The sequence below is a fragment of the Apostichopus japonicus genome, chromosome 16, assembly GCF_037975245.1.
Source record: "Apostichopus japonicus isolate 1M-3 chromosome 16, ASM3797524v1, whole genome shotgun sequence".
In the NCBI taxonomy this organism is placed as follows: domain Eukaryota; kingdom Metazoa; phylum Echinodermata; class Holothuroidea; order Aspidochirotida; family Stichopodidae; genus Apostichopus; species Apostichopus japonicus.
In genome coordinates this window covers 15,356,731-15,382,772 of record NC_092576.1, presented here as the reverse complement: position 1 = coordinate 15,382,772, position 26,042 = coordinate 15,356,731, and the positions used below count along the sequence as shown (strand labels likewise).

General features: G+C 38.2%; 1 protein-coding gene and 1 long non-coding RNA gene across 10 annotated transcripts in view; one reads left to right on the top strand and one right to left on the bottom strand.

Moving 5' to 3' along the window:
* Nucleotides 1–1,729: 1,729 nt before the first annotated feature.
* On the bottom strand, nt 1,730–16,987 carry LOC139983174 (uncharacterized). Of its 6 annotated transcripts, none has more exons than XR_011798531.1 (5): nt 15,738–16,987; nt 12,553–12,662; nt 11,395–11,504; nt 3,974–4,160; nt 1,730–3,099 (listed from the first exon to the last, which is right to left on the bottom strand). It is a non-coding gene; the product is annotated as an uncharacterized lncRNA (long non-coding RNA). The 6 variants fall into 6 exon arrangements; XR_011798530.1 differs by having other exon boundaries at nt 3,974–4,506; nt 15,738–16,912; XR_011798535.1 differs by having other exon boundaries at nt 3,974–4,506; nt 11,395–11,449; nt 15,738–16,912.
* A 46-nt stretch (nt 16,988–17,033) lies between these two features.
* The window catches only part of LOC139983171 (uncharacterized), an 86,341-nt gene continuing 77,332 nt past the window's right edge, over nt 17,034–26,042 (top strand). For all 4 annotated transcript variants that reach the window (XM_071996550.1, XM_071996551.1, XM_071996549.1 and 1 more), the window contains exon 1: nt 17,034–21,935. In XM_071996550.1, the coding sequence (XP_071852651.1) occupies nt 17,049–21,935 (4,887 nt within the window). In that variant the 5' untranslated portion in view covers nt 17,034–17,048. The remainder of the gene's footprint in view (nt 21,936–26,042) is intronic.

Here is a 26,042-nt window from a genome sequence, read left to right as displayed (position 1 = left end):
AGATAAAATGTGTCCAGTTTGTGCAGAGTTCAAATTTAATGAATGCATTTTCAAAGGCTCTGAGTTCTTTACTCTCATTAAAGGGTGTGAAAACTCGTGCAAAAAGAAACGTTTAATGCCGGTAATCTGACCTAGTTTCGAATGAGGTGTAACAGAAGTGCTAGACACCACCATCGATCCCAGAAAATACACACATAGCTTGCTACCATTGGTAATTAGACACTTGTGCACAGTCAGTACATACAGCTGCGGTCAGTACCCACAGCACAGTGTACAAACAATACAGCGATGGACATCTTAGGTCCAGCTAAATATTAACAAGGTATCACATTTCATTACTGTACTGTCTGCATTTTGTAGCGACACGTACAAAAAGTCACTTGCAAGCAACGGAAAGTTACCTTTTTAAGATGGCCGCACGCAGTTTGGGGCGAGTCTTCAATGCCTTTAAACACTAAGAACACTACATAGATACAGTGTACATCTTTGTACTTGTACAGCAATGTGACCATGTTGTAGGCTGTAGCATTTTGCGATGAGATGCCAGATAAATTATACCGTTTTACGATATTTGTTCGCATGGATGGCGGATTGATTCATGCAAAGGGTATCATGATCCATTTCAGCATAAATTTATTAGAAAGGACATGTGGTACTCACTCACCTGTCTCAGCACAACAACTGCATTCTTACTCTCAAGTTGGTCGTATGATAGAATTGGAGCATGGGATTTAAAATCTATCCTACAATTATTGGTGGTACTCATGCTAACCAATCTCAACACAACAACTGCATTCTTACTCTCAAATTGGTGTTATGATGGAATTGGAGTAAGGGGTTTAAAATCTACCCTACATTTATTGGTGGTACTCACGCTAACCTATCTCTACATAACGACTGCATTCTTACTCTCAAATTGGTGGTACGATAGAAAATTGTCATCTGTTAATTCATTCAGTAACTTTTATGTGGTGTATTGAGAGACTCATTTAGTACACTGAATTGGAAGAATGCATTATACATGGGCCAAGTGAGGCAAGTTTCCAACTTTGTTTAACATCCAAACCTTAGATTTAGACCCAAAGCACTTTTCAAAATGATGTTATTGCTTTAAAACATATATATATGCTGTACGTGAGACTAGATCCTTTTGTATGTTTAACTATGAGGTATGTACCTATAATGGATGTATTTATTTATACTGCACGATTTAGATGCAGACTGCTGTCTTCTATCTAGATAGTGATACAATTCTTGTCCACTATCTAGGTAGTGAATATATATTACAATTCCTTCAATTATATCAGGGGAATTAGATGATAATATGTCAGTTATGTGACATTGTAACCTGTGAAATGCTTAAAGATGAGAGTGGTGAGATTCCTTTCATCGAGGGGGGGGGGGGGGGAGTCAAACGATACATCCACTAATTATGTCTGGTATCTTCAGTTATGACTGATGGCGTATTCGTAATGGACAGATCTGTGACTGCATTAATGTTACTATGTAGGAGATTAATGCGAACAACTGTTTACAACTGTAGAGTATATTATAATCTTCATGAATATTTATATATACCTACAGTGGATTATTCACTTCTTTTCATGGAGAGGAAGGAGGGAAGAGATAGGGAAAAGGGAGTGAATATATATATGGCAGGATGAGAGATGTTGTTGGTATATAAACTAGACTTCATTCATTTCACATATCACATAGTTTATGTAGCATATTGGAGTGGCAGGAGTATGGTTACATGACGTCACAGACTGCACCAGCAAGCAGGCTGTGTTATGAATGCATGCTCGGTAATAATGCAGAGTTGCAGACAATAACTACCTCTACCTGCGTAATTTAAAAAACATGTATCAATTTTATTATCTACACATGAAACTACAAAATGTGCTTAAAAATGTTAATTCATGCTCAAAGGGTAATGGGTTAACATATGTTGCATAAAACTACAATGTAATGGAATATTTCAGTTGTTAAAATATATACACTTGCACTTTAAAAATGCAATTTTTGCATAAAAATAAAAAGTCAAATACTGTATTCTACCATGTCACCTAGCAACAAAAGAAAATTTGTAATATATATACAGTAAAGGATATGATCAAAGCATTATCTGAAGGTTAAGATTTCTTATGTTGGAATTGTGTTTTTTGTCTATCAATGCATACAGTAAATTTGCCATCAGTTGATCACATGACCTGTGAGTTTTATACCTGTAGTCTGCACTTTCTCAGTTCATATTGTTTTGTTATACTGTAGTGTTGTGTAGTACACACCTTTGCATACAAGATGTATGTACAGTAGAGATTTATACTAATTTTGCATACACCCCTGATGACACTGCCCATAAAAGGGAGTGAAGACTCGCGCAAAAAGAAACTTCTAATGCCGGTAATCTGACCTAGTTTCGAATGAGGTGTAACAGAAGTTTTAGACACCACCATCGATCCCAGAAAATACACACACAGCTTGCTGTCGTTGGTAATTAGACACTAGTGCACAGTCAATACATACAGCTACGGTCAGTACCCACAACACAGTATTTGCAAGCAACGGAAAGTTAACTTTTTCAGAGCGCGGCATGCAGTTTGGGGCGAGTCTTCAATGCCTTTAAGGAAGCCTGCGTAAGTTTGAGAGGTGCAAACATGGTCTCCTCCAGCTAGTGCTGAGTATATACTATACACAGGTCACCTAAACTAACACTTCAATCTGTGCAGCGCCCTCAAACCGCAATACGATTTGATACAATGTGCAGTATAAGCTTGAAATATTAAATGTAAAGAAACATGTATGTGATCATTGAATCATTAACATCGATTGTATGATGTAAAATTTTCACTACATCTAGTGTAATCCAAGTTTTACAATTATTACATGAAGTAACCTGCTTTATAATTACTTTCCTTGGAATCAATCACAGGGAGCAGTTTTGCACGGTCTCTTGATTTCTCCCGGGTCTGTCTGTCTGTCTGGCTGTCTGTCTTTCTTGTTTGTACCTCTTTTCGATATTCCCGGGGCAGCATTCTAATCAACAACGAATGAGATAAACAGACAGGCCATTGTGGCTTTTCCGTTCTTTACCTCTCTCTACGAAAAAAAAGAAAAGAGCTTGTTTACTAAATTAAAAAAAGTCTGCATAATTGGCTTTATTATCGAGTGAATAGGAACAAACAAGCATCGAGGTCAAAATCCACCAATAAACTGTATGAGCTAGAAATGGTGGCAGTCACTTCAGTACTGGAAGGCGATACACGTCTGCATTACACAGAGCTGAATGTACTGATAGTAATCTACGGTTAAAAGTCCCTTCATTACTCAGCTTAAATGCTTAATAATAATAATAATAATCATAATCATAATCATAATCATAATCATAAATGAGACTTGTATAGCGCCACATCAGTAGACAAAAGGCACTGCTCAAAGCGCTTTACCAAAGAAAGCAAATTAATTTACAAAAGAACAAGTGAAAAGATGGGTCTTAAGTAAACTTTTGAATGTAGAAAGTTTAGCGCATGTTCGAATGTGATCTGGTAACTTTTTCAAGAGATAAGAGCCAGAGTATTCAAAGCTTCTGTAACCATAGGTCTTCAAGCGTGGTTTAGGAACAGTTAAGTACAGTTTGTTGGAGGAACGAAGGGTGCGAGTTGGAATATACGGCAAGAGAAGTTGTGACAGGTACACAGGCTGTTCCAGATGATGAGCACATTTGTGATCAGGTTTGGCTGAGATGAGGTCATAGAGCCTCTGAAGTGAATCCCTAAGGTCAAGGTCTCATGGCCCCGGGGTTTTCCCCGGGGGACCCTCTCAGATTATTGCCGTAAAACTCTATAGGAACGAATGCACAATTATCTACGACCACAATGAACACGTACGTGTGCATGTACCAAATTAAATAAACTGCAATTAACTTACAGGTCTCCGAATTTAGATGTGTATTTATGCTTGGCTCCTAGCTTACCCATCTCCTCACAACTTCAGCACCCTCTTCTACCATGTCTAGAGTGAATTGGTGACCTTTGAACCTTTTTGAACACTGTGTGCTGCCCTCTCTGACCGGTCCCTGCCCTCTCTGACCGGTCAATGACCTTCCTCCTCATTCTACCGCCCACAGTTTCTAGAGTTTATTTTCCGAGTAGGATCGTTTCCTGTTTGAATTTTACGAAGAGAGTAAGTTTCCACAACCGGTAAGTTCTGAGGATATATTAAAATTCATGTCCTGAAGAAAGTTAACCACAGCCATATTGTAGCATTGGAGTTACCATATATATGCATGGGCTACAATATGTCAGGTATCCGTGGCAATATCATTACAGGATCTCTATAATGGAATTAACAGACTGTTATTAGTTATTCTACATATCATTTTCAAAATAACATCTTTCTTGCATACATCATTTCTGGTCCGTGGCGAGTGACTCATTAATTCCCGTTCCTTTTTCCTGGATCTGCATTGATTTTTTGCAAGATTTGTATCGAGTGGGAGTTTGCCATCTGATGACGAAGAAGAAAAGTTACACATCTTGCAAGTCATATGGCAATCAACTGAAAGTTCAATGTTTTTATGCTAATTGAAGAGACCACATTGACTTTGCCTAATTAGTTTGATTCAGATGAATCGCATACATTATGTGAAAGGTTGCAAAAAAGGCTGATTTATCTATCAATATATATTAATATATTTTCAAAATGTTGCTTACTATTCAGTAATTTGATTGGTTCGGAAGTGAAGTGAATGAAACTCGGTCTCAAGGTTTAATCATATGCTAATTTATGCATGCATGATAAACAGATTTAAAGAAACAAAGTTAGACTGAGTATAACATGGAAAGGCAATTAATAAATTAAGAGTTTTGAAGTGTGTACATATATATTGTAACTCTGTACAGTTAAACAGCACAAACAAACTCAACCACAGTTGGTGGAAGTAATTGAGAAAAAGAAAAAAAAAAAAATAGGATTGTAAATATTACCAACTTGACCCAAATAGGTTTATATATATACTGTACTCAAGGGATTTCAGAGGTAAATGAAATGAAACGTGTCCAATAGCTGATTAAAACTGTGGATATAGGTCTAGCTTTAGTAAATATTTGTATAGTTTTAGAGAGTTTGACCAAAGTTTCAGATCTATGGGAACAATAGGCCATATATGCGACTATGGAGAGACCTTCTAATCTGTTTAGGCCATGATGTATGGTTTGTATATATGATGCATTGTTAAAGTGCATTCTTTCTAGAGGCACCGGTAGGTAGGAATGGACAGATTGGTAGAATGAACCCAAAAAATTCTCCAAATAGCTTACATATTCCATTATATATGAAGATTTTACATGTTTTGAAACGGTCTTTAAACTGCATACAAACAGGGTTGAAGACTTGGGCAAGTCTAAATATGACATCATTGATCCATATGCTTTTGATGTCATTTTTTGGGAAAATTTGCAGAAGGGATGGGATGGTATGGGGGGGGGAGGGATGGTAAGGGAGAGGGGCAAACTACAGTAGATGAGCTTGAATTTGTACACATCAGTATCACAATTAATATCACTATTATTAGTATTACATCAGTATCAACCTATGGTTATTATAAGACAGTGTTTTCAATTGTATTTTGACTATTTTCTATATGTTCTTGTTAAGCGCATTGAACCCTGCGATTTTGCGCTATATAAGCACCGGTGTAATAATAATAATAATAATAATAATAATAATTATTGGAACATTCAGCTACACAATTGGCCTGTAGAAAATAATGACAAACAGTTCAATCGCCTTACAAGATCATATGACATCTTGCACCATTTATGCAAATATATCTGTATAATTCTCGCATAAGACAATGTATGTATACGAAGAATAAAACCGAAAAAAAAAATATGAAAGTTAAAATATGGTAAAATATGGTTAAATAATATACAGTTTACATACAGTATATATATTGGCATCCACAATGATTGTCGACTTATATAGGAAACCATTAACAGTTTGTAAAATTGTTTACATCTCAAGCTGGCTACCACAGGAAGGGAGACCCGGAAGTGCGGCTGTTAATTCCCAGAAACGATTTGATCGGTCTGCTAACAAGATTTCCTAAAATATGTTCCATGTAGACCGACGGTTAAAAATATTGCTGCCGGTTATATATATGCTGCCGTACAAGGACATATGGTTTCAATATGCTCGACGACGTCCTTTGGGGACTAAGTGTGCTTGCATGCAGGAGTCGAGCATATCTATCAAAGACCCCCCCCCACGCAATCTGCGATGATTCGTGAAATTGAAATCTATCATTTTTGGATGTATAATCAATCGGGCAAGGCTCTAGTGTATTATCATAGACACAGAAAGTCAACTGATTATTAGGAATATAGGGATGGCTGTCTCTAAGAGGCAAGGCTGCAGAATTCCCATATCTATATATATAGTCGCAAAAAGCTAAATCGTGGATATTGGGATGATGGACATTATTTGCCAATGTTGTCTTGCAGAAATATTTTAAAAGGCAAAGTGAGGTTGTTATTTGTATGCATGGTTATAGGTTATAATCTTATAATTAGATCACAGTTAGGCAGTAGTATTAACATATTGGTGAGAAGGGAGGGGGAGGGGGATGGAGTGGAGGGAAGTCTTGACACTGTAGTCTGATTGAGATGGTGGCATATAGGGGAGGGAGCCAGGGTGGGAGGGAAAGGGGGAGGAGGGACTATGGTCAGATCAGCGCCCAGTTGTGCGAAAATTACTCGCACTATTCTCAGGTAAAATATAAGTGCTGTGAAAATCATTTGCATTCTAAAGGCCACCCCCCCTCCCCTCCCGGATGTCATGACCCAGTATTTAGCAAAGTATAGTCAACATTCTGTACACACAAAATATATGGCATCAGTGGGATTGAATGATGAATCTTAACAAACAAATTGTTGCCAACTTTAGTCAACTTAGATACTAGTGGTTAATGTAACAGTTAACTTCAATAGGGTGTGACTATACAGTATTACAAACATCCACAGAGCGAGGCCCCCCTCCCCAACCCCCTCCCCCACCCAAAACGTGTGACATGTAGGCTTATAGATGTTTTAGCAGTCTCCACACTGACAGCAGCAAGTATTTGGAGGGTCGTGAGGTACCTCAGGTGGCAAACAGGATTCCCATATCTTAGCATGAATGCAGAATGGGAACAATTGATAACATTTTTAAATATTTGTTCATTGTGTGTACCATGTACATACAGTACGTGTCATAATGTACACTAGTGTACATACTGTACATGTATAGAAACTTGATTTTGCAAGCTTTAACTCTGTAGTAAAGTTTCCTGTTTATTATATACTCATCCTACTATTAAATACAATTTAGGTAACCTGAAGCCATCCTTTTAGTAAGGGAAAAGGGAAATATTAAATTCCTCTAGCTTGTTTTTGATCCTTCTATTTCTGTCTTGCCTCAGAAATGTAAATGATTGACCTTGACGAAACCCCCCCCCCCCCTTTCCATTACATTCCATTATTGAGACCACTAGCATACTGTACAAATATCTTAAAACCATGACCAGGTGTGCAGGCTAATCTATTCTAGGGGCTATTGTGGTTATACTATGCTATGTGAGTGTGACATGTATACCCTTTGTGTTGTGGTTATCTAGTATGACACATTGCTAAATGCTCTGTGGTGAATACATGAATACCCAGTGGACCTAAGTGCTTTACAAACACACACACAACCAATTTCTTTGATTATCATTTTGGTATGAATGAAATCTCTTGATCAGTGAGTTGTGTTGCAATAGTTCTTCCTAGCTCTTAGAATTATACTCCTGCAGTGTTAGTCATAATGGAAGGAATGTATCAGGCTTTTTAGTCTGGCATATTGGAGTCTTTGGAGTTCTTTCATAGAATTGCAGCTATTAATTTTATAGCATGCATGCAGTTCAGAGTACAACTGTACTGTGTTAGTAATGATTGTACAGTATGTACACGGCCTTGTCCATATTATACATGTCTGCAACACTTTGTGTGTGTTTTCTTAACATGTAAATTACCGAAGAGAACTCTTCCGATAAAGGGTCAATTAATTAATTAATTAATTAATCAATTAATTAATCAATAAATTAAACATCATGTCATACGTGCAGTTGCATTTGTACTCATTTTCATATGCTAGGGTTAGTACTACTACACAGTAGAAATCAGATCACTCATGAATCGACCTTTGACCTGCAGGATCATGTGTGGTACTTACAGCTGAATTCTGTGGTACTTACAGCTGAATTCTGTTTGGACAGGACCCGGCACGCCTCGCCCATCATGTGACGAGTGACTTGATTATATGGTTACGGTCTCAATGTAAGGTGTGGGTTGTGGGGGGGGGGGTGGAGGGTTGTATTGGGGTTGAGAGTAAATTGAAACGATCGATTGATTTTTGTTCATGCCAGCGGGATGGAGATTGACTGTATCTTCCGTCTTGAATATATATATTTGAGCAGCTTCGATAATTTTAAGATTCAGCGTAAAGTTGCAAAAAACCCATCTCAGATCACAGTTTGCATTTTTGCGTTCTGGTTGTATCACCTTTTGTGTCTGCTTTAACTTTCATGCTACACACTTACTCTATATAGTGTCGGTGTCCTACATTACACATGAACTCGATCTACTGAAAGACCATGTCCATCCATCCAGTGACCCCGGTGTACCGTATACATATATAGATCCAGTTGATTTCCTTTCAAGTTAAATTTTTATCTACAGTATATAGATATTTCAGTTTGTATCTCTGAAAAAGATATTGACCGAGTTTGAAGCCGACTATGAAGTTATTCAACCTAGATTTAAAAACTATAATGAATAAATTTTTTGTTTAAGGCAGGAAATGTTTTGTTTAAAGTTTGAATTGGATTTCTAGGGCATAATTGGCTGTATAAACTCTATATGCATGAGTCGGTTTGACGTATGACCTATTTGGAGTAAGAGTATTAAGTAGTTTTGATTCCAGAGAATTGATGTTGATGGTGTAAATATTGGTTGGGTGACCTTTACAAGCAGTACTATAGGACCTCTGACCTCAGACAGAGATCTATGGAAGCATGGACATGAAATGTTTTGGGAAGTTTACCAAACCTACTGAGTATCATAATTAGTAAAGATTTCTCAAAATAATTGGGTTACACAAATTTTGCATGATCAAACATAAGACACCCGCCTCTAGAGACTTTTGAGAGTTTAACGATCGAGTGATTCACGATTTCCCCAAATTCTCAACTTAATTTATGGTTACAAGATACGTACTTGGTATTAAAACACAGATTGGGAATGCTTCCAAATTTCTGATGTTGGACTTCATTCTTTGAACTCAAGTATAGTATAGGCACATTGTGACTGGGATCTGGATTTTAAATTTTTGAGTTAGATTTGTTCCATGATTCAACTCAACAATGTTGCTTCAGAATTTACTTACACAGTGTAAGTACTGTAAGAGAATATTCAGCTTCTAGCTTTTAACAGCAAAGATTTACACCGATGATTAGGTAGGTATACTGTAGTAATACTGTATAGGGAACTAGTATACAGTGTACTGTATACTGTATTATTCTGTGACAATGTTTGCTCGCAGAGTGATTGGGAAGGTGAGAGGAAGGGGGCGGGAAGGAAGGGGTGTAGGTAGGAGATAAAACTACATTGTTCTTCGGGTGTAGAAACTTAGAAGTCATATTTCATTAAAACTTTCTATGCTCCTCTTGCCTATCTGAATTACTATGACGGCCATCATTAAAATAACAGAGTGGTAAATTAGCCAGATAAAAATAGACCAGTAAATTGTGATAGGATATATCTAAACCTACACTTTTTGTATTAAAACTGAAACAATTAGGCCCTTTCATATGATAAATGGTATAACACCCCAGAGATCTTTAAATCTGAATTATGACAACCATCGTTTAAAATACAGAATGGTAATTAACATAGATACAAAGAGCAGGAAACTGTGATAGGATATCTAAACCTACACATTGTGTATTAAAACTAAGCAACAACTAGGCCCTTTCATCTGATGAGGTCTAATCCCCCAGAGAACTGTTAATCTGATAATGACAACCATCATTAAAAATACAGAGTGGTATATAACATAGATACAAAGACCAGGAAACTGTGATAGGTTATCTAAGACTACACGTTGTCTATTAAACATTTTAAAGCAACAATTAAACCACGTTCATCTAAATGTGTCTAAATTTCCCCGAGACAATTATAGAGCCACGTCATCACAGTCAGAGCTGCCATTCCCTAATATATGACTTTACACGTATATAAACCACAATGCCATCTCTTCATTTAACCCCATCAAGTTCTAGTCCTGATGCAGCCAACAAACTGTTTAGCTAACCTCATTCTCTTAAATTCAGATATAGTACTTAGAGCTTCCTCAGACATCATTTATTGACATGACTCAGTCTGTCTCATTCAGCCTCCCCACCCCCCCCCCCCCCGCTTCAGTATTAATCATCCAGTCAAAGGGTTTCCCTCCAAACCAAACAAAAACCAAATACTATCAACTGCCATCGGAGCAAGATCTAATTAGTTCAAATGAGAATTTCACCCTCTCTCGCTTGCCGGTTTCCCATCGTAATTCAAGTACGAACTCTCTCCCTTATAGTTTATTACTCTCAATTATTATGTGTCAAAAAAAGTGAAGGCTTAAAATGTGTACAGTTGGCTTAATGTACACAGAGAAAGAGCATTTTTTGGTTTTTGTGAATAATATACATACATATATATCTTGGTCTTCCTTATTTACCCGTGCGGTTTTTGTGCGGTTTCTGCCAGACGGCGCGAACTTTATCTGGGGGAAACATGTCTGGAGGCACAAGGACTGTCGGTCTGTTTGTCAGCAGTTTGTGAGTCACAGGACAGACAAAGAAGGATAAAGAGTCGAGACGAACAGATGTAAGGAAGATAACGATGTCATAAAGGACTCATGAGTAATTACATTACCTGCATCGTCTTTTCTCTGAAAAAGTCTTCGTCTCTTTCTTCTTATTTTTTCCCCCCTTTTTTTCTTTCTCTCGAATGTGGGACAAGGGTACTTGTACATATCAATATATTAGACTGAGAAAACGGTATGTTGAAATCGTATAGACTGGCTCTTATATGTTTTCTGTATTTTATAACCTGGTCATCCCTAGAGTAAATTTGAAACCTTTGTGTGATGAAACTAAGATTTTTATGAGTTGTTGGAGGAGGTTGTGCATCATGGGAAGGGTTTTGTGAAAGGTCGGAATTGAAGAATGAGGTGCTGTATTACATTAAATAATAATATCTACATATGTATATATATGTATACATGATATATGATCAACAGTGGATGCAAACAGAGGTGACTGGAACTTACGTTTTGATGGTTCAATTTTCGTCAAGTGGTCAAGCCTAGGCGATGGTCCTGCGATCTGCAGAGTGTGGGGTGCAAGTTTGAATGGTGGTTCCATCAGTTTATGCTGTGTCCTTTAATAATAATAATAATAATAAATGAGACTTATATAGCGCTAAATCAGTAGGCAAAAGTCACTGCTCAAGGCGCTTTACAAAGAAAGCAAATTAATTTACAAAAGAACAAGTGAAAATATGGGTGGGTCTTAAGTAGGCTTTTGAATGTAGAAAGTTTAGAGCATGTTCGATTGTGATCTGGTAACTTGTTCCAGAGATAAGAGCCAGTGTATTCGAAGCTTCTGTAACCATACCTGTAGGTCTTTAAGCGTGGTTTAGGAACAGTTAAATACAGTTTATGGGAGCTAGGTTATTTAATCTCAGGTGTATAAACGGGGGGCCTGCAAGGTAAGAAAATCTTCATTTACATCACAGTATCGTGCAGTACAGTACTGTACTATACTCTACACTGTACTGTACTGTACAGTACAGTACTGTACAGAACTGTACAGTACAGTACTGTACAGTACAGTACTGTACAGTACTGTACAGTACAGTACTGTACTGTACAGTACTGTACTGTACAGTACTGTACAATACTGTACAGTACTGTACAGTACTGTACTGTACTGTACAGTGTGAAGTACTGTATTGTACAGTACTGTACTGTACAGTACAGTACAGTACTGTACTATATGTACAGTATTGTGCTGTACCTTACAGTACTAAATGGTATTGTATTGTACTGTATTTGTGCTGTGAAGTACTGTACTGTACTAAAAAAAAGGAACAAAGTAAAAGAAGGAAAGAAATGAAGAAGAAAAATAACCATTTGACAATGATATTTCAAAGATATAATTATCATGTTGAAAAATAATATACTTTATAATATTTTGAATTTCGGCATGATTTGTTTTCGGCATGTATACATTACATATATACGATACAAGGAAATACCTGGAGATCTGAAATATGTACAGTACTGTACAGTACTGTGGAGAAGAGACAGTTAATTTTTACAGAGCTGATACAATAGCTTAAGAACTTAGTTATAAAACTGAAAGCTGTAGCTTTTGTTATTTTGCAATTTCACACGTTTTTACGATCAAGACAAAGAATAAGTTACCTTTTGATGTCATTAATGTTTCATTCATATTTTTACTGCTCCAATGATCCATAATTAATTGTCACGTCACTTTCGCTTTCCCTGTATTAAAATAGCAAAGAATTGCTTTTCTATGGATGTAAAAAAGAAAGTATCTTAGTTACAGACAGCAATTAGTGAAAGATTCTACAGTATGAGTTATGAATAAGGGGTTAAACAACGGTCTAGCGTGCGTTACTCACAGGATTAATGCACGATCGGGGGATAATGCAAGCGATGCACGAGGGTGGAGCCCGAGTGCATCCAGCGATAGCATTAACACCCAGAGTGCATTAATCATGTGAGTAATGCACGCTAGACCGTTGATTAACCCAGTTCACTCATACACTACCATTTGTGTGGGGGAAAATCATAAAACAAAACATTTTTGGTTACATATAACCAAAGATTTATTAAAGTGATGCCCCGTAATTTTACGGTGCGTAACTCACAGGATTAACCAAGGTCAGCTGACCTGAATGGACCAATAGGATTTAGGAATCTTTACTAAGTATGAATGAATGCATTATAAGTATTCACATGTATGCAAATATATATGTGACATGTGTCATGTTTCTGACATACAGTACGGTAACTATAGTTTTGTCTATTCACATTGCATTGAAAGTAAAATTCATTTAAAGGGTGTGAAGACTCGCACACAAAGAAACGTTTCGAATGAGGTCTAACAGAAATGTTAGACACCACCATAGATCCCAGAAAATACACACACAGCTTGCTACCGTCGGTAATTAGACACTAGTGTACAGTCAATACATATAGCTACGGTCAATACCCACAACACAGTGTACATAGCAGCGTGGACATCTCAGGTCTAGATAAAAGATAACAAGGTATCACGTTTCATTACTGTCTGCATTTTGTAGTCACAAGAAGAAAACGTCATTTGCAAGCAACGGAAGGTTAACTTTTCAGAGCGCGGCACGGGGTATGGGGCGAGTCTTCAATGCCTTTAAATGAATATTCATGAAACCTTTCACCCAAAATTACCATGTAACAAACAGCTGTAAGAGAGGCCGATCATGTTTCACAATTTCAACATGTTTTGCAGCAAGGTTAAAATTTAACAATTTCATATTATTGAGGGTGAAGGTTCATAAATATTCATTTAAGTGAATTTTACCTTAAAAACTGTATACAAAGATAGCTTTTATATGCAGGGTTGGGATATGTAAATACTTAGGCCTAAATGCAAATTTCAGAAAATACTGTCATTTGACAGTTCAGTCAATGTGTAGTTTACCTTAGAAAGAACTTGATACATGGAGTAATGCAGGACGCTCTGTACCTTTGTATTAAATTATGATTCAATAGTTCACTGCATTTAATTCCTGAAGCATGGGATCACATAGCTATTGAGGGTGTGGTTGATTTTAATCAGCTTGCAATTATCTGTTTAAATAGTTCCAGTTTTAAATTGTACAGTGTAGATGCATGTTAGATTACTGTATTTGCGACTGACTGACCAATGTTGAGAGCTGTTTCTGCCAATATCTGTCAGAAGTGTCCTTCTAATTACAGTGTCGCTGGTATTGTAAGCAGTACTGACTTTGGAAGCTCTTTAATATATGTTCAACCCAAGTATGCTAAAAAAAAAATCAATTGGGTTTTGAAAGTACTGTTTCTCAGATATATGCTAAAATTGTCAAATATAATTTTTTTAAAATTTTTTTAAAGGTCACTTTAAAACACTTTTGTCATTTATAGAATTTCTATTTACATATTATGTTTGACAATCATAATTTGCTTTTGGATTATTCTGTCATCAATGGTGACAAAAAACAAACAATGTCTTCACTGAATGCTTAAAATACCATTTGGCAATGTGTTATAGAACACTGGTTATTTCATCCTATAGTCCTGTATCTATGTCACATACCTATCTGCCCTGTCATAAGTTTAGGATGTTGAACCCAGTTTTATTGGTCCATACCAGTTATTATGACTGTATATTACACATGAAAAATTAGAGGTGTGTGTGCCTGTGTGAGACTGACTATACTGAATGTTTGAAAATTTGGTGGCAGTATTTCATTATGACTATAGTCTATTAAACTCTGTTCATGTGATGTTCTTTCCATGTGGTTATTATTAACAACATAAGGAAGATTATGTACAGATTCTAATCTGTGTCATCATGGAGGTCTGCTTTACCTCCATGGTGTCATGCATCCACAGAATTTTCCATCAAACATGTTTTTTCGGAAGTGTCTTGATCGGTTGACTTTTAAATAATTAATCGGAAAGCCAGTCTTTGTCACATTTTTTTGTGCATTAATTAGACTTTAATTTGTAGGACTTTGTGAAATGACAACATCTGCTTTAGAAATGACTGCATCTGCTTTATAGATTCGATAGGGTGTCACATAAAGTAAGCATCATTGGCTATGTGGAAACTTTGGATAGGCATCATCATAAATGGGTGTTGATGAGACATGAAATAGGGGAAAATTAATGGTTTAAGGAAGGAAAATAAGCAATTATTTGGAGGCAAGTAGGTCTGCAGTCGATTAACGAAGCAATTCAAACATTTTTGGGAAATTTCTCTGAGCTCTGATTGACAAAACTTTAAAAATATGTGGTTAAGTTTATATATGTCAAGTTTGGACACATGGAGAAATGAGTTATTATGATTTGAAGGAAGAAAAGAAGGGGGAGAGAATTATACAAAGGGTTATTACAAATATGTAATTAATGAGGGCTATAATTGACTAATTAATATTGTTAGTTACAGTTATTAGGACTGCAGCTGGAGTGAGAGAGAATTCAGTGAGGTTGTGTATATAGAATGGTGAAAAAGTCTGAGTTTAATGAGTCTTCTTCCTAGTAATACAACCTCCCCCTCCCTGCCCCACCCTTCTTCCTCTTGTAATTTATACGCTTGATGACATATATCATTTTTATTCTGCATATATTCGTTGTTACTAATACACTGTAGTATCTCTTATCTCTATCTCGTAGTATGTCTTAAGGCAGCTTTTGCAGCTGATTTGGATCAATATTCAATACCAGGGGGTGCAACCATGCATACTCTGGGGGAAGTTAGCCCCTCCTCCACAAAATAATAAGGGGAATCATCCCCACTCCCCCACCCCCCACTGACAGACAGAGTATGAAAATAAAATCCTAGTGTACAGTATACTTACATAAATGTATTTGCAGCATGTATCTTTGGTACAACCTAAACAGTTGAAACAGTCATTCATCTTTACAAAAAGCTGCAAAATATGGCACAATGTTTGCATGTTTTAAAGCATCCTCCATTTTGCCAACATTTCTCAATTGATATTCAAATACTATCTAATTTACTACAGATGTAGATGTGTCGCCCTGCCTAGCAATGTCATGCTCTGTACAGCAACAGTGCAACTTTGCTTCTAGGGTAGAATTCTTGGAGATCTTCTACTTAACACAGACATGTCTACTATAAATCCTAAGTTACTTGCTGGACCATTTACCAGGGAGGGTTTCCAATGCCTACCCATTGTCAAGTAGAGAAAACATTTAACCTTTTCATCAACTTTAACACCTCAATTATGCTCCTATCATACCCAGTTCTCGTTATTAAAAGCCTCATTGTGACCCGATGAGCTTATCCGCTTGAGTGACTCTGCCAATCAAACATGAGAGGATTAAGACCATCATGGAAAGAAGTCACAATTGGATTTGCTTCATTCTCTAATAGAGGGCAAGAAATCCTGGTCCAATTAATCAGGGTCTTTTCTCCACTGTTATTGATGTGTGCTCTCTTAGCTTGTAAGAGGATGATTCTTGTCATCTAGACAAGTTCAAAGAGTGTGTTTAATACACAGTACTAACTGTTACAACTCTTATATTGTCTGACTTGTGGCTCTTCTTGCTCACTGTACTTTGGTTCTTGTACTTGTTCAGTAGGTAAACTGTTTCTCTTGAGGATTTATAAAGTGTTTCTTGCACTGATCTTACATCAGGAAGGATTTTGAGGTTATTTCTATCCAAACTTAAGACTGAAACGATTTGATCAGGATCAGTCCTGTAAATAAATAAAGCCCTGGAATTTTTTAGGAACATTCCTTTTTATACAGAACTTCTGTATTTTGCAAGAATTTTGGATTCTTTCTGAGTTGATACTCTTTTAAGCAAAGGTTCTACATTTGCCTTTTGGTTTGAAGACTACATAGGATCTGGAGATTTTTTTCTTGGAGGGAATATAAATAACATATAGGATATATTGTGGTTAACTTTCTTCACTGATCTCAGACTAGAGTAGGGAGCTGTAATTTATAAATTCCTTGGATGCATTGTCATTCGTTTGTGATTTGCATGCAAACCTGCTAACTCTGACCTAGGAAACCCACACGTTCGAATCTAAGAATTAATAAGTTCTTGGAAATATAGCTTTTCCACAAGAACTCAAGCTGGTTGCATGAGATAAAAGATTTTTCGCTGGAAGAAAGTAAAGCAAAGAAGTTGCCAACATGCCAATGGAAATGAAAAGCAAGAGAGTTGTCCTTACTTTGAAACCATGGGATAACTCTTCAGATAATAAACTTCCTGCTCTTTCAGAGCAACTTGAGGTCTCGGAAGCAAATCATGGAGAGAAATCCCATACATTGGAAGCGGTCGCTAGTGACCGTGGTACTATATTGGAAGATAAGAGAGAACATGTCACGAATACAGTTCCGATTGTTGGAAATGGTCTTTATGATACTGGATTCTGCTTCAATGAGAATGCTGATCAAAGCCAACCCTTGTCCATCGACTTGAAGACGTCGATAGCTGATGGCGGAGGCGATTCTCTTCCATCCTGTGAAGGTCATGGACAGCCATTTGACAACTTCTTAGAAAGTGCTGAGGACATTAAACTTGAGAGATTTAGTTTTAATTCAGAAGTAGAGGTGATGGTGACAGAAGGGCTGGACAGCGTCTGTGATACTGAGGTATGTCAGACAGAAACGAACGAGATGGATCTTGTTCTTGCTCCTAATGCTCCTTCAAGTATCGACGGGCTGGACAGCGTCCGTGATGTTGAGGTATGTCAGACAGAAACGAACGAGACGGATCTCGTTGTTGCTCCTACTGCTCCTTTAAGTCGTGATGCTGTTTGTCACATGTCGCAGCAGGAGTTGCAGAATTCTGTTGAAAACTCTGAAGGGGATGAGGATCGCATTCTTGTCGAGCAGACTCAGCCTTTGGAGAGAAGTGAAGTGGCGGTCAAACTGACCAGTCCTGTTGTACCAGCTCAAGGAAAAGAAGAAGTTTTGAGCAATAGTTGTAGCTATGATATTGACAATGTGATTGTTGGAACAGAGGTCACACCGTCATACACAGATGCTGTTCCATCGTATGCAACATGTACAGATATGATGCCATCCTATAATGATATTCTTCAGAGTACCCTCAACTCTGACCAGCCAGGTAACTCAGTTCAAGACAGCTTTGTGTCTGATGAAGGTGAAGTTGTTAATAAGTCATTTGCTGAAGAAGAAAACTCAATCATGGAGGTATGTCCGAAAGAAACAGACGAGTTTGATTTTCAGATTGCCCCTGTGGTCTCTGCAGGTGCTGATCCTGTGTCTGGCATGATGCCACGGTATGTATTAATGAACTCTAAAGATATAGTAGTTGAAGTCGATGATGATAGTGTGACAGATGATGATATGAATCCGTTAGAAAGAAGTGACTTAGTCATCGATCTGGTTGGTCCTATCACTCAGGATCAGGTAGACAGCTGTTTGGAAAGTGGTGCTGACACTCTCGTTGGTAGCAGCATGGTTAATACGGATCTCACACACACAGGTGCTGATCCTGTGTCTGGCATGATGCCACAGTATGTATTAATGAACTCTAAAGATATAGTAGTTGAAGTCGATGATGATAGTGTGACAGATGATGATATGAATCCGTTAGAAAGAAGTGACTTAGTCATCGATCTGGTTGGTCCTATCACTCAAGATCAAATAGACAGCTGTTTAGAAAGTGGTGATGACACTCTCGTTGGTAGGAGCATGGTTAATACGGATCTCACATACACAGGTGCTGATCCTGTGTCTGGCATGATGCCACAGTATGTATTAATGAACTCTAAAGATATAGTAGTTGAAGTCGATGATGATAGTGTGACAGATGATGATATGAATCAGTTAGGAAGAAGTGACTTAGTCATCGATCTGGGTCGTCCTATCACTCAAGATCAAATAGACAGCTGTTTAGAAAGTGGTGATGACACTCTCGTTGGTAGCAGCATGGTTAATACGGATCTCACACACACAGGTGCTGATCCTGTGTCTGGCATGATGCCACAGTATGTATTAATGAACTCTAAAGATATAGTAGTTGAAGTCGATGATGATAGTGTGACAGACGATGGTATGGATCTGTTAGAAAGAAGTGACTTAGTCATCGATCTGGTTGGTCCTATCACTCAAGATCAAATAGACAGCTGTTTAGAAAGTGGTGATGACACTCTTGTTGGCAGCAGCATGGTTGGTACGGATCTCACACCGTCATATGTTGACGATAATATTCAGAATGATCCTAACCCTGGCTCACCGCATAGCTCAGTTCAATACGAAAGGGTATCTTCTGAAGGAGAATCTGTTAATAGTTCCTCCGATGAAGTTGTACATCCAGATGCTGAAGAGAAGGAAAATGCATCAGAGGTTATGCCAGATGTGGTCAATGATTATATCTTTTATGTTATGATGGCACCAGAAAACCAATGTCTTGATATAGATAATGAAAGTTCCTATCCCTCCAAGATGTCCAGTTCTGTGACAATAGACGTTGGGTCGTCTGGTGGTGGATCACATGAAGATTTGGAAGTAGAGAATGAAATCTCCTACCCCTCCATGATGTCCAGTACTGTAACAATTGACGTTGGGTCATCTGGTGGCGGATCACATGAAGATTTGGAAGTAGAGAATGAAATCGTCTATCCCTCCATGATGTCCAGTACTGTTACAATAGACATTGGGTCGCCTGGTGGCGGACCACAGGAAGATTTGGAAGTGGAGGCTGTTTTTGGAGATGTATCTTGCAAATCTCAGCCTGAAGAACAGATAAAGGGATCAGATCGGAATAAGTATACTAAAGATAACTCAGAACTCACGTGGAGTCGACCATTGTATATCGATTTACAAGAGCCCTCCACAGAAGTACAAAGTTCTAAACTAGTGAATGAAGAAATGTGTCTACCAGATTGCACACCGTTTGTAAAAGCAGATGTTGAACAGGTTCAGAGCTTGCATGAAGATGAATTACCTGGATGGGGGAGAAAATCAGTTGCAGAGGACATGAAACAAGATGTGACAAAAAATCTGACAGATTCTCAAGGAGCTCTGGATCAGCAAAGTCTGAACGAGAAAATGAAAGAGAAATCTGAGTTTAATAAATCTGACGAACATAAAAATTCACAACCGACAGAGAGAACGAGTGGTAAGGGGATTTTCTCTTCTTCTGAAAAGAAGGTACCGATGATGTCAGAGGAACCTGTTGGTGCTCAAGGGGATGGATTCTATGGATTTCCATCAAAGGCAGATTATCTTAGACACAAAATCAAAGAAGTTGTAATGCAGATGGAAGTGGAAAAGGAAGATCCTTCATTCCTAGAAGAGTTGGAGATGGAAATGATTCCACCTTCATCAAATATCAGTAAACTGGTGCGTGTGTTGAAAAAAAGTACAGCATCGAGTCACGCACGGCCTTTGAAAGAGCAGCCAGATATAGGTTATAGGCAGGAAATACAAAATAGTGGACAAGTAATCAATATTTCTCCAGTCGTGGAGAATGAACCTTTTGGTGATCATTCCAACTTAAATAGTCATGGCAAGGATGTGTTGTCCGAGTGCAGATATGTTAGCAGTAGCTTAGAGACATTCCATGAATTAGTTCCATGTATGACAAAGAAAGACCAAGGTGGGGATAGAGGAGTCGATTCGTCAGTGTGTCCGGAGAACAAGGAAAGTCTGCCTGCAGACCAGACATCGGAGGGCATTTCCAAGGAAGAGATTGAAGAGCATCAACAAAAATTTAGGAATACTCTGAAATTCTGGAAATTAGTCAATCATCCTGATGGCAGTGAGACGTGGAAAGAGAAGATGAAACCGGCTGTCACTAGCAGCGACTCAGTAGATTACAATCTGCAGGAGAAAGATCAGAGGAATAATGAAGTGCAGTTGAGATTGACAGATGCCCTTGGAGAAAAGTTACCATTTCTGGACCGTGGAGGAGTCGATGAGACAGATTTCAAAGAAGATGAAGAGGCAGTAGAGGAATGTCTCGTTCAGGAGGAGACTGGGGGAATTTTTCAAAGCCTCAGACAGATGATCAACCCGATGAGGAGAGATCCATTCAGAATCCAAGAAGTCCTGAACTATTTGGAAGATGGTGTCGATGCCATGATGTACCCACAGGAGATGGTGGTATCCGACGACCAGAAGAAGGACGAGGAAGAGTGGAATAAAATTGCAGACAGTCTGAAAAGTCTTGTCGAAGCCGGAAACCTGCAAAACACCAAACATGTTCAAGATGTCCTCTTCTACGTTTCACAAAAGGTCGATGATAACTCTTTCCTTCCAGACACGACAATCGTGTCTAGGATGATGCCCAGCATTCCAGAGGATGGTATCAACAACTTCTTGGGAATGAAATTACAGACACCAAAGTTTATGAAAGGATTCATGGATTTCATGGTCCTCGGCGATGAGGTAAGAGTTGAACCGACCCATGTGGAGGCCGAGATTGATAAGGAATACCGGCTGGAGTATCGGGAGCCGATGGCTTCTTCTTGTGAGGTACAGAGGAGCAATGAAACACCTCGCTTATTACAGGAGGAAGATGTCACCGCTGTACAAGCAGTATCGGAAAAGAAACAACTGGACCACCGGAAAGTGGACGATATGATCCAGTTCCTGGAGCACACAGATATGCCAAACGAGATGCCGGGCTCGTCAGGTATAGACGGATCGAGTGGAGAGAAGGAAAAGTCCAGAGGTTGGAGACCATGGCATGTATTCAGACTGACAAGAAAAGTCAGAAGAGATGATGAAGATGGTCGGGGTTACCGGACGAAGGACTCTTTGTCAGAGATGGGCCGTAGGCAAGGTCAAGCTATGGTCAGGGGTTTAGTTCACCCGTTGGTCGATAGAATAAAGAGAAACTCCACGCGGAAAATGAGGACGAGCGACCAACAGAGAAACCAGGTCGGGCTGCTGCGGAGGAGGAGACGGGAGGACCAAGACATCTACCTTTCATTTATGATGACGAACCAGTTGGGGTACTCTCCCCCTCCAGAGAGGAACGTCATCGTCCACGATGCGATAGCTGTCCCTCGATGCATCTGTATCAAGTTACCGGTTCCATCAGTAAGAATTTTTTACTTCTTTTACTACTGTTTTTTTTAACCAAATCAAATCTTTAAAGCAAGGTTTAGTCTGAGGCATTCTTGGTTCAATTTAGCTGATTCAGATATAGAGCATCCGTGCAATTCAAGCATATTTATTTCAGCGGCCTAGTTTGTTTCAATTTTGGTAAAAAGAGAGAAATAAAAATGATAGGCTTTGAACAAAGTGAATGTGAGCCCTGAAAATAACTGACATAGATATTTCTACAGTACTGCAGTTTATATGTATCCTGTGGGTTCAAACGACTCTGTATTGAAAGTACCCCCTCATTCAGAGAGTGTAGAGTTTTTAAATGGTAACTTCACATGACATTCAGACACCGATGCCAGGTACAATTTTGTGAAACTGAAATGAACGAATTAACCAATTAATGCACTTTAGGTTGTCAAAATTAACTAAATTAACCAATTGTTTAGTTAGTATTCATTAGTGTTAATTAAGTTTTTTACATAAAAAGCACTGCTATGCAGAGGTGGCCAGGCTGAACAGGGGTTTGGGAGAGGTTGGTGAGCAGTGTTGGGTGCATGTGGGAGGATTGTGTGGAGGTTAGAAAAAATGTGGCATATTTCAAGATCTCACTATTACTGCATTAGACTCCTGTTCAGTTTGGAAGACCCCTATGGAACAAATATGAGTCATGCACTCTTGCTACTAAAAGTGCCACTATCACCCCACCCTAGGTCCACCCACATACAGTATGGCAAAACCTGTATATTCTTTATAATTAACTGTATTCTTTGCAAAGTTTAATTAGGGATCTCATTTGTACAGTAAAGCATTTTAAAGGCTTTGAAGACTCGCCCAAACCGGGTGCGGCCATCTGAAAAAGTTAACTTTGCTTGCAAGTGACATTTTGTTCTTGTCGCTACAAAATGCAGACAGTACTTAATGAAACGTGATACCTTGTTATCTTTTATCTAGACCTGAGATGTCCATCACTACTATTTACACTGTGTTGTGGGTATTGACCGCAGCTGTATGTACTGACTGTACACTAGTGTCTAATTACCGACGGTAGCAAGCTGTGTGTGTATTTTCTGGGATCAATGGTGGTGTCAAACACTTCTGTTACACCTCATTCGAAACTCGGTCAGATTACCAGCATGAGAAGTTTCTTTGTGCGTGAGTCTTCACACCCTTTAAATCCTGTACCCAGTTTTTAATTTTATTTTATGGAACAGGTAGCTTTCTGCTTGATATAAATATCTGAAAGCTGAGCTGATGTTTATGCTGGTACCATGCAAGCACAGACAGATTGAGTGTTATGGAATGAATTATGGATGGGTCTGTACATGCCAAGTGCTCATGCGTGATTGACTTTATCCAATACTGTCGAATTTGAACCATGGATAGAAGAGCCTTGAAGACTAGCAAAATATAAAGACAAAATTGAAAATTTATTGGTTTGTGACACAGTCTGACAGACAGAGATCTACAACTGTAACATAATGTTATATACAGTTTTCTCCAGGGTCGTTCACATCTGACAGCAGCTGTGACTATAAATGTGTCGTGAACCTTTCAACCTACTCTTGTTAAATACAATTTTTGTGGGTGTATGAGACAAATCTCCTTCCATGAAAACAAAACAAAAAACAAACTGTCAATTGCAATATACTGTACCTATTTACCAGAGCTATCTTCACATATTCCACTGTACACAGCTAACTGTTATACACTGCCACATATGTTGTGTTTGCCGTGGAAGTATGCACTGAAAGCTTTTCAAAACTGTAAGACCCATTTATACTGTTACACATTATAGAGATCTGTATATGTGTGAGTATACATGTTCATGACTACTTGAATCGTTCACAGCTATTATAATGTGTGTGAACACAAGGTGTAACAAACACAGTCCGAGGATATAACATCAGCACTTGAAATGAATAACCTTGCTTTCCTATAGTGTAGGGTGCATTCATATAATTAATCTACCCTTCTAGGAATGGCTATATATTTAAAAGGTTACAGGCTTGTCTTGTCTCTCTTATATCTATGTATATCACATGTAGACCTCTATATGTGTACGTACAATATCTACTGACTACCGTCAACATTCATTAATTGTTTTGATTACCTTTTGTAGTTAAAATGGTAGGCAAATTTGTTGTGGTAGCTAGGATATGGATCAAAGCTCTGCTAAAACTAGTCACACTGTATACCACCGTCAATGCCCTGTAGACACAGTAATGGTACATGTACATACTAAAGTACTGTATAGAACACAATGTGAAACTAGTGAGTTCATATATATGCCATCATACTTAAGTACAGTATCGAAGACATGAAGCCCTACACAGTAATGGTAAATACTTAAGTATAGAAGACACTTCAATTAGCCTCTGAAGAAGATCCTGCTAGGATCGAAACGTCAGGCCAACTTACTTTTACACATGAGACACTGTGTAACAAGTGAGTTCATATATGTGCCATCAAACTTAAGTACTGTATAGAAGGCGTGTATATAGCGAGTACTGTATATGCCATCATACTTAAGCACTGTACAGAAGACGTTTATAGTGAGTTCATATATATGCCATCATACTTAAGTACTGTATAGAAGATGTGTATAGTGAGTTCATATGCCATCATACTTAAGTACTGTATAGAAGACGTGTATGCCATCATACTTAAGCACTGTATCTGAGACCTGAAGTGAGTTCATATGCCATCTAGCATACAGTAGTCAGCATGTCTTCATCCTCGCCATTGTGGATCTGTACTCATATATGGTACTCATGGATTTGTACTCATATGGTACTCATGAATCTGTACTCATATATGGTACTCATGGATTTGTACTCATATATGGTACTCATGGATTTGTACCCATATGGTACTCATGAATCTGTACTCATATATGGTACTCATGGATTTGTACTCATATGGTACTCATGAATCTGTACTCATATATGGTACTCATGGATTTGTACTCATATATGGTACTCATGGATTTGTACTCATATGGTACTCATGAATCTGTACTCATATATGGTACTCATGGATTTGTACTCATATATGGTACTCATGGATTTGTACCCATATGGTACTCATGAATCTGTACTCATATATGGTACTCATGGATTTGTACTCATATGGTACTCATGAATCTGTACTCATATATGGTACTCATGGATTTGTACTCATATATGGTACTCATGGATTTGTACTCATATGGTACTCATGAATCTGTACTCATATATGGTACTCATGGATTTGTACTCATATGGTACTCATGAATCTGTACTCATATATGGTACTCATGGATTTGTACTCATATGATACTCGGGGATCTGTACTCACATATTGTACCTGAAGAAATCCAGTATCTAGATAGATATACCGATGCAACTATTGCTCGTAACTCGGGCGTAGAGCCCAGCTGTACTCGATACACTGTATAAAGCCCAGACTCTACTGTAGTTTCTACTCACGCAGGCATGTGAACATTATACCCACATTCAACAGGTCTGCAGTGCAGTAGCACATACAGTAATTATATAGACTACAATGTCGATGGCAATCTTACACTCTTGAACGGAGTCGGTGAGCTGCCAGTACTTTCACGACATTCTGTATATATTCTTTATCTCATCTGAAACACCAGACAGAAAGTCTCTGTTCAGAAACTATCGTCAATTCTGTGTCGTACGTACAGCTACCAGGATAGCATCAATATATACCATCCTTTAATGGCCGGAGAGTTACTGGTAGGAAGTTTGTATGACAATTCCCTAGCATCATCATCATCATCATCCAAAATACTGCACGTGATGTTTCTACCATCACCACTCCCTTTTTCGACTGTCGTTGTTTTTGTTTTTTGGAGAAGCTAGTATAATTCTGGAAGTTTCAGTACTTGCACCCGTACCGTTAACACACATCCCAGAGCCAATCTGACAGGGTGGTGTCTTAACTTTTGACTGCTGGAATATATTTGACTATATCATTAAAAGAACTCTGTATTTTTGTGCTGTTGTCTTAATTAATAGTATTCAAAAGAAACTTAGAAGTCATGACGAACGAGTGGAAACTTTTCTGAACGGAAAGTATTTAAGAATAAAA